Source organism: Schistocerca gregaria, chromosome X (genome assembly GCF_023897955.1).
Source record: "Schistocerca gregaria isolate iqSchGreg1 chromosome X, iqSchGreg1.2, whole genome shotgun sequence".
NCBI classification, from domain to species: Eukaryota; Metazoa; Arthropoda; class Insecta; order Orthoptera; family Acrididae; genus Schistocerca; species Schistocerca gregaria.
Window position 1 is genome coordinate 555,351,786 of NC_064931.1, and position 19,508 is coordinate 555,371,293.

General features: G+C 39.6%; 1 protein-coding gene across 3 annotated transcripts in view; it reads right to left on the minus strand.

Annotated features, from left to right (window-relative positions):
• Positions 1–19,508, minus strand: part of LOC126297832 (intermembrane lipid transfer protein VPS13A-like) — a 759,301-nt gene that overhangs the window by 448,382 nt on the left and 291,411 nt on the right. For all 3 annotated transcript variants that reach the window (XM_049989081.1, XM_049989080.1, XM_049989079.1), the window contains exon 26: positions 10,953–11,137. In XM_049989081.1, the coding sequence (XP_049845038.1) occupies positions 10,953–11,137 (185 nt within the window). The remainder of the gene's footprint in view (positions 1–10,952; positions 11,138–19,508) is intronic.

Below are 19,508 nucleotides of genomic sequence, written 5' to 3' on the forward strand. Positions count from 1 at the left end.
GGATGGTACTAGTGGGCATAAATTAGGCCACTAAAGCAAACATAGTGTCGACACTCAAACAATGTACCAGCAAGTACCCAAGGTGGTCACCAGTTGCAGTTCAGTCACCAACCATCATCTCTTGGTTTGCTCTGCACACACGGCACCACACAAGAGACACATAACATGGACTTCATCTTTATAAGGATTGGCATGGGTCTCTGGCACTCAGTTGTAGTGTTTTCTTATTCATGACACTCAGTGACTCAAAAAATTTGTATTTCTTTTATGGCTCTGTGTGTGCTTGTGTTCCTATTTAGAACATTCCACAACATACACTATAACATGCTTGGATGCTACTTGGACTGCCATGCACATGGTTGTGTTTCAAGTTGCTGTTCTAGCTTGCGACATTTTGCAATGACAGTTCTCCTCAGGTCATCCATCAACTCCAGGTATGCTAAAGATTCACTGCATCTCATGATATCAGTAACACTTTTAAATAGTTTTATGCAAAAGTTGCAGAAAAATTGTCTAACATTCAGCTCAATGGAAAAAATTAAACATATGTTTAAGATCACTATGGTGGCATGAAATTCCATGCATTTTCCCACAAAGGTCCATGTCTCCAGACACATAGCAACCCACTTTAATAATTGTTTTCTAAATGTAACTGAGAAACTTTGTATAGTCAACTCAAAAGAAAAAGTGTTGCAGCATTCGAGACAATCAGTGCCACAGGCATTCAATCAACCTGAGATCACTTAACTTCTTTCCATGAAATCATAAAAATAATTAACTGTCTTCAAAGAAAAATTCTCAGGGCATTAATAACATTTCAAGTAAAATATCAAAAGCATGATTATAGATAGTGTACTTAGCCATATATTTAATGCATCATCTTCACAAGGTACCTTTATATAAGTATGCAGTTATTAGACTCTTGTTTAAGAACAGTAGTACATAAATTCATTTCAGGGTTAGCTCCCATGGGGTTGACAACCTAGTGTATAGAGCCCTGCCTACCCTAAGGTGCGGGACATGCTGTGTCTGGCTCCCCCGTTGGGGCCAATCCCTCCTGGTCCTCCAAGTTGAAAGTTGAACACAAGGTCAATAGCACTTATGATTGTGAGTAATCTAGCAAGGAATGCCAGACTGTTCTTATATAAATGAAATGCACAAAGGAACAGGAATATGGAAATACCAGTACTAACATTTAGAACATGGAATTTTCATGCACTGCTGCAGATAGGAGTTATGGATAGTATTGCTGAAGGGATGCTAAGGTATGGACTGGAAGTTACTGCACTTCAGTAAATGACGTGGAAGGGAAGGGATGAGGTTCATAAGCATTAATTCTCCCTATATTATTCAGCAGAAGATAAAAGACAAGAGAAACATGGAGTTGAATTTATAGCCTCCAAGAACACATGTAAATCTGTTATTGCTCTCACTTTGCATAATAAAATAATATGTACTCGGGTATCAAAGCCAAATTACACTATGTGACCTTCATGAATATATATGCTCCTATAAAAGAATCAGCTGAAAATATGGTAGATGATTTCTAAGATCAGCTACAGGAGGTTTGTGACAGAATACCTGAATATGACTTTAAAATAGTCCTTAACAACTATATTGCCAAACTGGGCAAAGAAGAGGCTTTCAGAAGCATGCTTGGTAAGCAAAGTCTGTATGATAAAACTAGTATTAACGGTATGAGGATTGCCAAGTTTGCTTATGTGAACAAGTTAAATGCAGTAAGTGTCTGTTTCCTAAGGAAAAAATGTCTACAAATGGCCTGGAAAATACCAGGAATAAGTGAAGCAAACAAAACAGACCATATTTTGGTTTCAGAGAGGTGGGTATCTGATATGGAAAATAAATGCACTTTTCAAGTAGCTAATTCTAATCTTGTAGAAACCAAAATGAGGCAAAAACCTGGTACGGCTGCCACAGGAAACCCTATCAGAGAAAAAAAATGGAATATACACTCCTGGAAATGGAAAAAAGAACACATTGACACCGGTGTGTCAGACCCACCATACTTGCTCCGGACACTGCGAGAGGGCTGTACAAGCAATGATCACACACACGGCACAGCGGACACACCAGGAACCGCGGTGTTGGCCGTCGAATGACGCTAGCTGCCCAGCATTTGTGCACCGCCGCCATCAGTGTCAGCCAGTTTGCCATGGCATACGGAGCTCCATCGCAGTCTTTAACACTGGTAGCATGCCGCGACAGCATGGACGTGAACCGTATGTGCAGTTGACGGACTTTGAGCGAGAGTGTATAGTGGGCATGCGGGAGGCCGGGTGGACATACCGCTGAATTGCTCAACACGTGGGGTGTGAGGTCTCCACAGTACATCGATGTTGTCGCCAGTGGTCGGCAGAAGGTGCACGTGCCCGTCGACCTGGGACCGGACCGCAGCGACGCACGGATGCACGCCAAGACCGTAGGATCCTACGCAGTGCCGTAGGGGACCGCACCGCCACTTCCCAGCAAATTAGGGACACTGTTGCTCCTGGGGTATCGGCGAGGACCATTCGCAACGTCTCCATTAAGCTGGGCTACGGTCCCGCACACCATTAGGCCGTCTTCCGCTCATGCCCCAACATCGTGCAGCCCGCCTCCAGTGGTGTCGCGACAGGCGTGAATGGAGGGACGAATGGAGACGTGTCATCTTCAGCAATGAGAGTCGCTTCTGCCTTGGTGCCAATGATGGTTGTATGCGTGTTTGGCGCCGTGCAGGTGAGTGCCACAATCAGGACTGCATACGACTGAGGCACACAGGGCCAACACCCGGCATCATGGTGTGGGAAGCGATCTCCTACACTGGCCGTACTCCTCTGGTGATCATCGAGGGGACACTGAATAGTGCACGGTACATCCAAACCGTCATCGAACCCATCATTCTACCATTCCTAGACCGGCAAGGGAACTTGCTGTTCATACAGGACAACGCACGTCCGCATGTATCCCGTGCCACCCAACGTGCTCTAGAAAGTGTAAGTCAACTACCCTGGCCAGCAAGAGCTCCGGATCTGTCCCCCATTGAGCATGTTTGGGACTGGATGAAGCGTCGTCTCACGTGGTCTGCACGTCCAGCACGAATGCTGGTCCAACTGAGGCGCCAGGTGGAAATGGCATGGCAAGCCGTTCCACAGGACTACATAAAGCATCTCTACGATCGTCGCCATGGGAGAATAGCAGCCTGCATTGCTGCGAAACGTGGGTATACACTGTACTAGTGCCGACATTGTGCATGCTCTGTTGCCTGTGTCAATGTGCCTGTGGTTCTGTCAGTGTGATCATGTGATGTATCTGATCCCAGGAATGTGTCAATAAGGTTTCCCCTTCCTGGGACAATGAATTCACGGTGTTCTTTTTTCAATTTCCAGGAGTGTATAACAAATGAAAGATATGTCTACATCTACAGATTGAGGCATGAGTTACAAACAAAAGATAGCTAAGACCATATAGAGAAAGAACAAATCAAAATGACATTTTGACAACAGCATATGAAATACTAAAGGAAACAAGGAAACTTCAAAATCAAGATTATTATGATGTTGAAAGTAGACAGGCAGTCGAACAGAAAAAGGAAACAAGACTGAAGTTCTTACAGCAAAATATGGCATTACTTAATGAAAGTGAATAGAGGCATCGAAGATATGTAGGACAAAAAAAAGGAAAGTCACAAGGAGAATGATAGAAGAGATGGAAAAGCACTATCAAAGGAATGAGAGTGGAAAGTTGTATTAGAAAATTAAAGATGGTACTCAAGAACATAGACTGAAATCAGCATGGAAGGATGTTGCTGTTGTGGTCTTCAGTCCAGAGACTGGTTTCATGCAGCTCTCTATGCTACTCTATCCTGTGCATGCTTCTTCACCTCCCAGTACCTACTGCAACCTACATCCTTCTGAATCTGCTTAGTGTATTCATCTCTTGGTCTCCCTCTATAATTTTTACACTCCACACTCTCCTCCAGTACTAAATTGGTGATCCCTTGCTGTCTCAGAACATGTCCTACCAATCAATCCCTTCTTCTAGTCAAGTTGAGACACAAATTTCTGTTTTCCCCAAGTCTATTCAATACCTCCTCATTAGTTATGTTATCTACCCATCTACTCTTAAGCCTCTTCTGTAGACTGAAAAACATAAGTGATAGGCTACAACTCTGTCTCACTCCCTTCCCAACCACTGCTTCCCCTTCATGCCCCTCGACTCTTATAACTGCCATCTGGTTTCTGTACAAACTGTAAATAGTCTTTTGCTCCATGTATTTTACCCCTGCCAACTTCAGAATTTGATAGAGAGTATTCCAGACAACATTGTCATAAGCTTTCTCTAAGTCTACAAATGCTAGAAACATAGGTTTGCCTTTCCTTAATTGATCTTCTAAGATAACTCATAGGGTCAGTACTGCCTCACGTGTTCCAACATTTCTATGGAATCCAAACTGATCTTCCCCAAGGTCAGCTTCTATTAGTTTTTCCATTTTTCTGTAAAGAATTCATGTTAGTATTTTGCAGCCATGGCTTATTAAAGTGATAGTTCAGTAATTTTCACATTTGTCAACACCAGCTTTCTTTGGGATTGGAATTATTATATTCTTCTTGATGTATGAGGGTATTTTGCTTGTCTCATACGTCTTGCTCACTAGATAGTAGAGTTTTGTCAGGGTTGGCTCTCACAAGGCTATCAGTTGTTCTAATGGAATGTTGTCTACTCTTTGGGCCTTGTTTCAACTTAGACCTTTCAGTGCTCTGTCAAACTCTTCATGCAGTATCATATCTCCCATTTCATCTTCATCTACATCCTCTTCCATTTCCATAATATTGTCCTCAAGTACACTGCCCTTGTATAGACCCTCTATATACTCCTTCCACCTTTCTGCTTTCCTTTCTTTGCTTAGAACTGGGTTTCCATCTGAGCTCTTGATATTCTTACAAGGGGTTCTCTTTTCTCCAATGGTCTCTTTAATTTTCCTGTACACAGTATCTATCTTACGCCTAGTGATATATGCCTCTACATCATTACATTTGTCTTCTAGCCATCCCTGCTTAGCCATTTTGCACTTCCTGTTGATTTCATTTTTGAGACATTTGTATTCCTTTTTGCCTGCTTCATTTACTGCAATTTTATGTTTTCTCCTTTAATCAATGAAATTCAATATTTCTTCTGTTACCCAAGGATTTCTACTAGCCCTCATCTTTTTACCTACTTGATCCTCTGCTGCCTTCACTACTTCATTCCTCAAAGCTACACTTTCTTTTTCTACTGTATTTCTTTCCCCCATTCCTGTCTATTGTTCCCTTTTGCTCTCCCTGAAACTCTCTACAACCTCTGGTTCTGTCAGTTTATCCAGGTTCCATCTCCTTAAATTCCCACTTTTTTGCAGTTTAATCAGTTTTAATCTGCAGTTCAAAATGAACAGATTGTGGTCGGAGTCCACATCCGCCCCTTGAAATGTCTTACAATTTAAAACCTGGTTCCTAAATCTCTGTCTTACTATTATATAATCTATCTGAAATCTTCCAGTATCTGCAGGCCTCTTCCATGTATACAACCTTCTTTCATGATTCTTTAACCAAGTGTTAGCTATGATTAAGTTATGCTCTGTGTAAAATTCTACCAGGCAGCTTCCTCTTTCATTCCTTGCCCCCATTCCATTTTCACCTACTACTTTTCCTTCTCTCCCTTTTCCTACTCTCGAATTCCAATCACCCATGACTATTAAATTTTCGTCTCCCTTCACTACCTGAATAATTTCTTTTATCTCATCACACATTTCATCAATTTCTTCATCATCTACAGAACTAGTTGGCATATAAACTTGTACTACAGTGGTAAGTGTGGGCTTCATGTCTATCTTGGCCACAATAATATGTTCACTATGCTGTTTGTAGTAGCTTACCCTCACTCCTATATTTTTTATTCATTATTATAACTACTCCTGCTTTACCCCTATTTGATTTTGTATTTATAGTCCTGTATTCACCTGATCAGAAGTTTTGTCCCTTCTGCCACCGAACTTCAATAATTCCCACTATATCTAACTTTAACCTATCCATTTTCCTTTTTAAATTATCTAACCTACCTGCCCGATTATGGGATGATCTGACATTACACACTGTGATCCATAGAACACCAGTTCTCTTTCTCCTGATAACGAAGTCCTCCTGAGTAGTCCCTGCCCAGAGATCCAGATGGGGGACTATTTTACCTCCAGAATAATTTACCCAAGAGGACACCATCATCATTTAATCATACAGTAAAGCTGCATTCCCTCAGGAAAAATTATGGCTGTAGTTTTCCCTTGCTTTCAGCTGTTCACAGAACCAACACAACAAGGCCATTTTGGTTAGTGTTAGAAGACCATCTCAGTCAATCATCCAGACTGTTGACCCTGCAACTACTGAAAAGGCTGCTGCCCACTTCAGGAACCACACGTTTGTCTGGCCTCTCAACAGATACCCCTCCATCCCTCCATTGTGGTTGCAGTTGCACAGCCTCCCCACCAAGGCAAGGTCCATGGTTCTTGTGGAGGAGGCGGGGGGCGGCAAGAAGGATAAAGAGTGAAATTTGCTGACACATAAACAAGATGTTCTGAACACATGGAAAGAATACTTCATAGGAATTCTGGAGGGCAATCCTGACAGAAGTGAGCAGCCACTTTTAGGAAGTACAGAATATAGTGCACTGTTTAAGAAACTACAATGCACCAGAATATGATGGAATAACTGCAGAATGGTTGAAAAATTGAGGAAGTGGTCTACAAAAGTGAATCCACAAACTTATGAAGCTGATGTGGAATCAGGAAATAATCCCAGAAGAGTAGACCTTGGGTGTAATCCAACCAATACATAAGAAGGAAACAAGGCTTTGTTATTCAAATTATTGAGGAAATGCCCTGCTGAATGCAGCCTATCAGATTCTTCTTGGTGTTATCTACAACAGACTAGTTTCATATGCAGAAGAGATTCTGGGTGAATATCAGTGTAGATTACAGCCTGACAAGTCAACAGCAGATCAGATATTTGGCTGAGGTAAATAGATGAAAAGGCATATGAGTATAATATTGAGCCTCATAACCTCTATGTAGACTTCAAACAAGCCCTTGATAGCATACGTGCCAACTTTTGAAAAGGGCTATCAGTAAAACCCACACAAAACAAAAAATCTAATGCTTTTCAGCATACCCCAGCTTGATGGGAATAATAATACTTCTGGGCTGCAAAATACAATACTTCATGCTTTAAATAGTATACGTCAATGAAATCACATCTACATACATCACATGCCAACCATTTGTAGATGAACATAACAGTCAAGAAGAAATCCATGTTAAACAGCAGCAGGTGAATATTGACTTGGAGCTACACAACAAGATTTCCTTCATAAATTAAGCAGATATGCAATAATTGAAAACAGCTTCAAACAATAAAACTTGTTTAATGTAACACAGACTAGAAATAATATAATACACACTGCAAATCACATGCAAGTTTGACTTCATAAAGTCATAGCTGTGGCCTTTTTAGCTTCTTGCAAAAAGTCTTGAGAAAATGTGTTGTCACAACAGGGACCAAAACACTTGGTCTTCAAAATAGAAATAGACCCCAGAGATTAATGGGACATTGATGATCTAACTCTGTTCTATTTTTCTTCACAAGGCTGAAAACATATTCACATTCTGCATTGCTATTGGGTGTGGTGAGAATAGAGAGCATTACTCTAGAAATTCCATTATACTTAAGAAGTAGGCTCCACAAATTCTTGATATTTTTGCCCAACTGGAATCACTTGCAGGATCTTGATTTGCAACCAAAGTGTCATCTACTTGAAAAGCAGTGAACTGCACCTGCAGCTCATTCACCACCTCATCTGTACTTTCATTCTCCTTCTTCCAAGGAAAATTATTAGAAGAAAATTGTTCATCTTCAAATTTCTCTCACCTAGCAGCTTGTGCATGCATAACACATCATCCTTGAGTTGGAACTTGTTGATGATGTTGTCTCAGGCAGTGCAAAAGTAGTTTCTCCCTGATAAAAATAAAAGAGACTTATCTGTATCCTTCAGATCATCAACTAAGTTCAAAGTCTGAATGCCAATAACAAACCCATCATCACTTCTCTCATTTTGAATCTAGCTGTACTCAACTTCAAGTGACGATGAGCTTTTGACCAATTTGGGCTTAACAAACTTGGTAAACAACTGCTTCTAATAAAAAGTGAATTTGTGAGGAAGAAATCTGAAGTGCAACATTCAATTTGTCAAATACAGGAAAAGGCACATGAAGGAAAGTGCAAAAGGCCTTGTTGAAGTTTGAGGACAGGAACATTTTCTTCTGATACTCTTTGGATCCACTTTGTGCAACTCTAGGTATTCTGAAAGATGTTGAGCTCATGGAAATGTTTTGGGTACATAATGTTACATCCTCCTTGAAGAAAAGAAGAAGCAGATCCCATTGGTCCAGCAGTCTATCCAAATACCTGCCTGAAGATAACCACCTAGTACATACATGCATCAGATTTTTTTTGGCTCCTTATTGTGCAAGTTCTGAAATTTCTGAAGGCATTCTTTTCTTTTGACACTCTTCTTTAAGAAATAAAATATATCAACAACGATCCCATTCACTTTAAGTGGTAATCTTCTAGCACTTTTTTCACTGCTAGGTTAATCAGCTGTCAAATGCAACCTATGAAGGCAGTACCTGGTTGAACTTCCTACAGCACTGATGAAACACCATTCTTGTGTCTTATCATAACAGGAGCATTGTCGGAGCAGAAAGCCACACAGTTTTCAGTTAGTATTTTATGCGAATTCAGCTGTGATAACATCAGGTTACCTATGTTTCACCCTGTTTAGTCCCTGTGTAATGCTGGTACTGATAGCACAGTGCTCTCTACTATTTCCTGTGGAATATCACAGAATGTAACAACAAAAGGATACAGCTTGGCATTTGCAACATTGATTCCATCCATTGCCAAAGCAGATGGTCCATTCTGAAGGCACTTAACAACTTTGGATGATGCATTTTCTGCCTTTTTATTTACAATGTATGTCATTTTTGTGCAACCACGGCTACTTTTCTTTGCAAATTCTGATGTAGGAAATGTGTTCTTAAATAAAGCACGTGCATGATCAGCTGCACTTAAGAGTGCATTGTGTTCCACCAAAAAGGAAGTAAACAGAGACTTGGCCCTGATTACATCACTGTCAAATTTTCCAGACTTGGCAGAAAAGGTTTTGATTTTCTTGTTATCTTCCTTTGATTTAACATAACTTACATGTTTACCACACTTCACATGATTACTTAAATTTTTTCTTCCACCATGTGGAATATTAATATCACTCCCACATACCATGAAACAGGTAAATTTTTCTCCCTTTCTTGATTTTAGTATGCACAGAATATCAACAGAATAGGATTCTTTAAATATATGGAAGTACAGTTTCTTGTTGGATTTATTCATGAATCCTACAGTAGGAATATAGCGTATGAAAATGTCTGAGACCAAATGTACTGAAACATCAAAAGGAACTTGGATCACTGAATGTCACATAAAATTATAACATAATTACTGAAGGCAGTTAAACACTTCATTGGAACATGTCAAAGCACACAGTCTTAAACCATTAAATGAACATGAAGTGAACTTCATGAATAAAGAATATGCACATCGTAAACACACACACACACGTATAGAATGAATGTAATTATTCCACATGAGGTTAAAGAATATGGGTTAAATCACAACAAACAAATGCAGTGGAACAAAGAATTTGCAGAGCAGGGCATGTCGACACAGAGGAGCTGTTTTCCTACTTTAAATTCAATTCAAATGATGACAGTTAAAAATACCAATCATATCAAAGAGTGAGTTATTGAATATCGTAGACTTGCCTTTGACCCATGCAAACAATTGATTGTATGGAAGTGGGTGATTACTGAATGTTAATATTTCAGATTTTTGTCCACAAAGTCATAAAATGACATCATCCATCCATAAAACAATAAAAGGCTCCAATTTTTGTAAATTTTATGGATAAACCATAAAATGTGGCATGTTTGTGATAGTCTTAATATGGTAGAAATACTGAATGATTTTCTATTGCTTGGATGTGAATTCGGACGTGGTGACTGGACAGAGGAAGGGGAAACTGTTCAATGGATGATGTGGGGCCAGCGTGTTACCAGAGACTGAGACCAGGATGATTACAGAAGCAGAGGATGTGTTGCAAAGATAAGCATCCAGTTGGCCCAGGCTGTAAAACAGCCATTTTAATTTAGGATGGCATGCTCAGCTGCATGTTATGTCACTGGGTGGTCACCTTTGTTGGGGTATGCCACCAGGTGGTCTACTTAGTTCTTTTCACTATTTTGCTGGTGACCATACATCCTGCTGACGAGATGGTTGGTAGTCATACCAACATAACAAGCTGTTCAGGGTTTGCAACAGAGTTGGTATATGAGAAGTCTGCTTTCACGGGGTAGTCTAAGCCTGTGACAAAACTGGAGCAGGTGGTGCTGGGTGGATGGTTTGGGCAGTCCTTGCACCGTGGTCTACCACAGAAAAGTAGTTCCTCTGGCAAGGGGTTGGGAGTGGGAGTGGCCTAGTCCATCCCTTTGCCACCAATTAAATTAAGCACATAAAATGCATTCATATATGAACATAATACTTAGCAGCTCTTCTCTGATTATCAGTAACAATGTAATACATTCCCATTAAAATATGGTTATGGAGTATGTTACTAGGAATTATTCACAGAATTGTTTTGTTATTAAACACTAAAAAGGATAATTTTCAAATTATTAGACCTTTTCTTGCCTGAAAACAACTTAATAGGTTTGTTATTAATGAGAAAATGTGTATCTAGCACTTGGGAAAAGTTTATGCTGAATACTGACAGAAGAAGTATTTGAACAAGAACTGTAACGAATGTTCCATTCTTACTTCATCCATATCACTGAAGAGACGAAGTTGTATGCCCTCCAGATTCAGACGAATACTAACTTCATGGCGACTGTTTTCACTTTGGTTAAAAAATGCTTGAAGCTTCCTCACTGTGGAGTCTTCATTGTGATCAGTTGGAGTAGGAGGTTCGAGTGGTGATGGAGGATGAGAATTAAGGTGCATATCTGTTAACAAATTGAGCAAATAGGTCATTAACACTGAAGCATTCAGTTGTAAGATTTTCATAACATTGATTAAACTTATGTTGACATATTGTATATCCTCAGACCTTTCAAATTAGCAGTTCATAAGGAACTAATCTACAGAGATTTTTTTGGAGATACTTCATACTCTTATCATTACGAAATGGAAAAATCATCGTACTTTTGCAACAGTTCAATGTTACACATGTTCCATGTTTACAGTTATGAGAGAAGTGATTGCCAAAGATTTGTATTTCTCTTTCATTACTGGTCATAAATTTTCACAAGCAGCACTGAAGCAACTATTTTTTGTATCAATGTCAGAATTTTTATCATATGTGACCATGGATCACACATGGTAGTGATGTTCTTTCTACAATTATCTAGTTAGTTAGTTACACATTCCATAGATCATTTGTATGATTCTTTTATTGAAATTATGTGAAATGAGTCAGTTTACAAAATATGTATACATCTATAGCATTACACTTGGTGAAATCATTAGTTTTAGTCCTACTCATCCAAATACACTTAAAAACTAGTATTTTTTTTCCTAGCACCTAATTTTTAAATAGAAAGTTTCCAAGGAACAGAAGGAGTTGTCCAGGAAAGATGATTTCTAGGTTATATTTAAAACATGGTGATTTAACTATACCAAAAGTATAAACTACTGTCGACATGAATTTAAATATTTTTGAAGATTTTTGTGATTAGAAGTTAAGAAGCTACACCAGGAGGAGGCATAATAACTAAACATTGAGTGGGACCATTGCATGCCCCAAAATTTGTATATTGTCATAAGGCAGTAACCATCCACTTTACAGTGTGTGAATTCATGGCACACAGTAGCAAATAGGTAGTCATTTTCCACAAAAATCCAATTTTTGAAACAATGTCCAGCTGTTCTCACATGTCACTTTTACAAATAGTATCCAACAATTACTTTTCTTCTTAAAGTTCGTTTAGAGTGTGTGTGTGTGTGTGTGTGTGTGTGTGTGTGTGTGTGTGTGTGTGTGTGTGTGTGTGTGTGTGTGTGTGCATGAGAGGGCGAGATGTGTGTGTGTGTGTGTGTGTGTGTGTGTGTGTCCATGAGAAGGGGGGAGAGAGAGAGAGAGAGAGAGAGAGAGAGAGAGAGAGAGAGAGAGAGAGAGAGAGAGAGAGAGAGACAGACAGACAGAGAGGATGTTCACTTATTATATAGGACTAATTGCAAGTGATGAACATAACATAAAATTTTTCTTTAGGCTAACTGCTTCCCACAGGCTTAGGAACTGATATGGCCAGTGTTCTGCACATAGGTGACTTCTTGAATTCACTGAATTCATACATACACTGGCCACAGTATGACTGGCAGAAATTCTGGAAGGAAGGTTAACATAGCAATTTATGAACAGAGGTTGGAGGTGTGAAATGCTATGGTGAGAAAATGTTAGCTGTCGAGGCACATACAAAGAAAAATCAGTTCTAAAATAATGTGTATTATATTACTTGGTAGCTCATTTAAAGCATTCAGTGTTCATCATTAAATTATAATGCATCCTTATGTCCTTTCTTGTATGAGATTACACATTTGTTTATCCTACAAAAATACAAGAAATTATGCTAAATCTTGAAACAAAGGAGAGGGTGGACAATCCATCACAAGAGTAAACAAAATGATATATTGAATAACTTGTGAGCCACAATGTAGAAAATATGCAAGGAGCACAAAAAAAGGAATGAACTGTGTCTCTTAATAAGGAGACAAGTAAGATTCATAAAGAAGCAAGAAAAAGACCAGTGAAACAAAAAGGTATAAATACAGAATAATAAGATGAAATGACGTTCCAACAGTGACAAAAATTATGGTGTAATAACCAGAAAGTTGTGTAACTGATAAAAGAAGAGAGAGAATGTAGATACTGAGATGTGTGAGAGTTGCACACTGAACTTCTTGTTCACTAAAGTTGACAAGATGCTCGAACAAATGAAGACGAAATAGAATGTGAGATGGATGTTTCTGGTATTGCATAGGCCTTTTAGGCATGCACTCCATTTATCACCAGAGCAAGACTATACTGAGCAAGTTAGTTCAATTATGATATGCAGGATTCTTATCTAGGAGAAATAACATTCAAGTCTTAGCACAAAAATTCCTCTTTCGTTTTCATTGTAAACAAATGCCAGAACTTCGTCTTCAAGAATACTGAATGTATTGGTCAATCCCTTGCTTACTTCTTGTGGAATCTGAGCTAATGCCATCAATATTGAATAAATAAAATAAGTGAAAAATAAAAAAATCCTTCCAAATAAGAACAACGTCTTTCACAAAACTGTAAGGAGAAAACTGCAGTACACGAGCCAGAATAACATAATATTAAGCAATTAAAGAACTCACCTGAAATACACACATCAAAAAAAGTTTTGCATCAGCCTGGTTCCCAGAACTCCTGAAGATAGACATTGACTGTGGATACTGTATCACAGACACAGGCCCTTTGACTGTTCAGAAACGTCACTAAACCCACGCAAAGATGTAAAAAACCATCCATGAACAGCCCCTATTAGACAGAGGGGGTCCGACACCCTACCAGCTCCAGTCATTCCACCAGGAAGGAGATACATGGCTTGTGTTTCTGTAGTTCAACCATGCCTAGATGGTCAATAATACAGTTTCATTATGTCTGCATTGTTACTTTGTGCCAGAAGGGGTCTCAACAAGGGAACTGCCCAGGCATCTCAGAGTTAACCAAAGCAATGTTGTTCGGACATGGAAGAGATACAGAGAGACAGGAACTGTTGACGTCATGCCTTGCTCAGGCCGCCAGAGGGCTACTACTGCAGTGGATGCCTGCTACCTATTGATTATGGCCCAGAGGAACCCTAAAAGCAATGCAACCATGTTGAATAATGCTTTTTGTGCAACCACAGGACATCATGTTATGACTGATACTGTCCGCAATAGGCAGCATAATGTGCGACTTCACTCCTGACATCCATGACGAGGCCCATCTTTGCAACCATGACACAATGCTGCGTGGTACAGATGGGCCCAAAAACATGCAAAATGGACAACTCAGAATTGGCATCACATTCTCTTCACTGATGAGTCTCGCATTTGCTTTCAACTAGACAATCATCGGCGATGTGTTTGGAGGCAACCGGTCAGGCTGAACATCTTAGACACACTGACCAGTGAGTGCAGCAAGGTGCAGGTTCCCTGCCTGCTGTTTTGGGGTGGCATTATGTGGGGCTGACACATGCCGCTGGTGGTCATGGAAAGCACCATAAAGGCTGTACAATAAGTGAATGCCATCCTCCAACCGATAGTGCACCCATATCGGCAGCATATTGGCGAGGCATTCTTCTGCATGCACAATAATTCATGCCCCCATCATGCACATCTTGTGAATGATTTACTTCAGGATAATGACATTGCTTGACAAGAGTGGCCAGGATGTTCTCAAGACATGAACCCTATTGAACATGCTTGGGATAGATTGAAAAGGGCTGTTTGTGGATGACATGATCCACCAACCACTCTGAGGGATCTACACTCAATCACCATTGAGGAGTGGCACAATCAGGAGTGGGACAATCTGGACCAACAGTGTCTTGATGAACTTTTGGACAGTATGCCATGACAAATACAGGCATGCATCAATGCAAGAGGACGTGCTACTGGGTATTAGAGGTACTGGTGTGTACAGCAATCTGGACCACCACCTGTGAAGGTCTCGCTGTATGGTGGCACAACATGCAATGTGTGGTTTTCATGAGCAATACAAAGGTAGGAAATGATGTTTATGTCAATCTCTATTCCAATTTTCTGTACAGCTTCCAGAACTCTCGGAACTGAGGTGATACAAAACTGTTTTTGATGTCTGTATTTACCAAGACAACATTAAATTCCTAAACAAAAGAATGTCCTAATAAAAGCAAATGTGTTCCAGAGCTCATTCACAGAAACAGTTTGCAAAGTGAATCTCATATATTACAGGTTTGCTTTCCGCCAACAGTTTAGTCTTATACCTGCAGAGAAATTATTCCTGATCTCGCAAAGAAATTACTACTGATATGAAAATGAAACAAAGTAGGCATCCACCAATGCTATCAATAGATTTATACATCAAACCTTTTGTGAGGTGACCACACAGGGATCAATACTGAGTCTTTTCTTGTTCTTGATATATATAAGTGATCTGCTATCATATATCCAAGCATCATAAAAAGTTTTCTTCGCTTATGATGCAAGTACTATAATCAAACCAAATAGGGCAAAATTTCTTGAAAATTAACAATTGTTTCTTTGTAAATGGACCATCACTGTAGTTAGATAAAACATAATATATGTGATTCTGTACTACATAAAGCTTGACACCACTTTCAGAAATTCTGCATGAGCATAAACTAATAAATGAAATAGACTATTCTAAATTCTTAGGTGTTAATATTGACAAGAACCTGAACTGGAAGTCACAATTTACAGGTATTCTTAAACATTTAAGCTCTGTAACTTTAATGTGTTACAGCTAATATCAGAGTTTGGAAGCAAAAATGTCTGGAAGTTAATTTATCATTAATGCATTATGGCATCATACTGTGGGGTAACTGATCACTGAGGAAGAAAATGTTTGCTGAATGTAAGTGAGGTAATGTGTTCTTCCCTCTAGAACATCTGGACAGTTCTGTAAACAGTTGGGCATACTGAGAACAGCAGTACATTCAATCCCTTCTGAAATTTGTTGTTAACAATCAAACACAGTTTCAAAACAATAGTAACATTCAATAATATAATAACTTCAAACACAAAATGAAGACTTACCTGCTTGACAAGACCTTCTACTCCACAAAAGAATTTCTGAATGTAAAATATTAAGGTGTGTGTGTGTGTGTGTGTGTGTGTGTGTGTGTGTGTAGCAGGAGAGAGAGAGAGAGAGAGAGAGAGAGAGAGAGAGAGAGAGAGAGATTGAAGATAGTTAAGGCTAAGCCATTATACGTAAAACAATGTATTAATGAGAATCATTTGTATGTTAGGCATGTTGCCATACAGTTCGCTGGAATACTGTACTAAAACTGCAAATCTGACTCATTTCACATCATAGCAAGAGGTTTCAATTATGATCCATGGAATTTGCAAATACCATAACTAAATTATACTAAGACTGAAAAGCTGTCTGGTAGTACATTCCTGGAGGATCTAAGCTGAGCCCAGCATATAAAATATATGAACATTAAATTGAATAGCTGCTGTTATTAGATCAAAATTCACATAATCATTACTGTAATACTGCAGATCCTTGGAAGTGGATCTGCTTGATTAGCAATTGTCAACCAAGGTTTAATTCCTGTTCAATCTCCAAACTTTTTTATCAGAGCACTTTCTTGCTCTTGAAGTTGGAAAATGTCTTTAAAAGTTTATATTATCAGTACTGCTCAACTGTATTGGGCTGCAGAAAGCAGCTGAGAAAACAACTGTAAAGACAAATAAAGTGAATCTTTAGAAAATGTGGCATCTAATGAAGCAAAGTGTGATTGGCTGCATTAGATCAGTTAGAAGTATGTTCTCTTTTGTGGAAAGTCATCTGGCAATACATGATAAAAGATGTTTTATACACCAAAAGACATTTTTAAATGTCAGGGGGACAGTACTATTGACATTATCATCATACAAATTAATTTTTGTACGAAATGTAATGTAAATTACTGAATTTATATTTTTATAACAATGATAACAATCAATTTTGACAGTATAATGTTGTTGTTGTTGTTATTGTTGTCTTCAGTCCTGAGACTGGTTTGATGCAGCTATCCATGCTACTCCTGTGCAAGCTTCTTCATCTCCCAGTACCTACTGCAACCTACATCCTTCTGAATCTGCTTAGTGTATTCATCTCTTGGTCTCCCTCTACGATTTTTACCCTCCACGCTGCCCTTCAATGCTAAATTTGTGATCCCTTGATGCCTCAAAACATGTCCTACTAACCGATCCCTTCTTCTACTCAAGTTGTGCCACAAACTTCTCTTCTCCCAAATCCTATTCAATACTTCTTCATTAGTTACGTGATCTACCCATCTAATCTTCAGCATTCTGCTGTAGCACCACATTTCGAAAGCTTCTATTCTCTTCTTGTCCAAACTAGTTATCGTCCATGTTTCACTTCCATATATGGCTACACTCCAAACAAATACTTTCAGAAACGACTTCCTTATACATAAATCTATATTTGATGTTAACAAATTTCTTTTCTTCAGAAACGCTTTCCTTGCCATTGCCAGTCTACATGTAATGTAAGTGTATAGAAAAAAATCTACTCACCAAGCAGTGGCAGAACATGCACATAAGAGAATGTTACAAATAGGCAAGCTTTTGGAGCCAGTGGTTCCTTCTTCTAGCAAAATGGTTGAAGGAGAAGGAAGAGGGGATGAAGGAAAAGGACTGGAGAGGTCTAGGAAAATGGATAGATTTTGGAAAAGTCTCCCCCCCCCCCCCCCCCCCCCCCGAACTGCTTATCAGGGGAGACATTGGACAGGATGAGAAGGAAAGACTAATTGTTGTGGACTGCACTGGACAAGATTTGAAGACTTGAGTGCTTAAAGCTGGAAGACAGGGTAATATGCAGGTAAGAAAATGAAAGACATAGAAAATTAAAACAGAGTGAAGAATTAGTTGCTGAAATGCTGAAACAGAAGAAATTAACACAAATTAAGGTCAAGTCAGTGGCAGGAACCAAGTACATGTTCTACATCTACATCTACATCTACATTTATACTTCGCAAGCCACCCAACGGTGTGTGGCATACGGCACTTTACGTGCCACTGTCATTACCTCCCTTACCTGTTCCAGTTGCGTATGGTTCGCAAGAAGAACGACAGTTCGATAGCCTCCGTGCACACTCACATCTCTCTAATTTTACATTCATGATCTCTTCGGGAGGTATAAGTAGGGGGAAGCAATATATTCAATACCTCATCCAGAAACACACCCTCTCGAAACCTGGACAGCAAGCTACCAGTGTTTGTTCCGCTATCATATAATCATACAATAAAGGATCCTTCTTTCTATGTATTCGCAATACATTACATTTGTCTATATTAAGGGTCAGTTGCCACTCCCTGCACCAAGTGCCTATCCGCTGCAGATCTTCCTGCATTTTGCTACAATTTTCTAATGCTGCAACTTCTCTGTATACTACAGCATCATCTGCGAAAAGCCGCATGGGACTTCTGACACTATCTACTAGGTCATTTATATGTATTGTGAAAATCCCGTGCCACTTTTCTTCATGTTGATCTCATCCTCACTGAAGGCCAGCTACACACTTCTGTCCATATTAAACCTATTAACAAACAACAGTACTTACATTTTTACAGTTGCCATCCTTTCCATATCAAAACATTCCCTTGCATAGAACCTTGGCATTCGAGGCAAACATATTTGTCTGGATGCAGACTCTTTCAAAAACACATCACCATTCTCACCTCAGCCTTCACTGGTCGTAATTACACCACCAGCCTAGGGCCGATTTGCTGGGACATAACAATCAATCCTGGTACTGCTTATCCCTCCAAAAAACATCTTTGGAGCATACCACTGATGACTCAGTATTATACTGGCCTGGATTGTATTAATCGGCTACTTTGACAGGGCCATGACTTCCTAAAACCATGCCTTGAAATGAGATAAATTCTGCCTGAGATTTTGCCCACCACACCTAGAATAGCTTTTTGTCACCCTCCCAGTCTCCACAATACTCTTCTCAGACCATACACTCCTTCTGCACCCACATCCCTGCCCCTGAGACCATCCCTGCAACAAGAGTTGCCCGAAGCAGATTCTTACCACCCCTTATAATAGCCCTGTAAGAGGCAAAACATATGCTATCAAAGGGGGAGCCACCTGTGAAACAACATGTCATATACCAGATATTATGTAAGTGCTGTTCAGCCTTTTACATTGGCATGACTACCACCAAATTATCAGTTGGAATGCATGGGCATAGGCAGAGGGAGTATACTGGCAACACACAATATCTTGTTGCACAGCATGCTCTACAATGTGACAATTGTGACCCTGTGTCTGCTTCACCACACATTCCATCTGGGCTCTCCCCACCAGACAACGGTTTCTCAGAACTCCACAGGTGGGAACTAGTACTGCAACATGTCCTTGGTTCTCACCACCCACTTGGCCTTAATTTTTGTTAATTTCTTCTTTCTTAGCATTTATTCACAGAAACTGCTCCATTCTTCACTCCACTTTGGTTTTCTACATCCTTCACCGAAGAAGGGCCACTGGCACTGAAAGCTTGCCTAATTATAACCTTCTTTTATGCCCATGGTCTGCCACCACTTGGTGAGTAGATTTTTTTA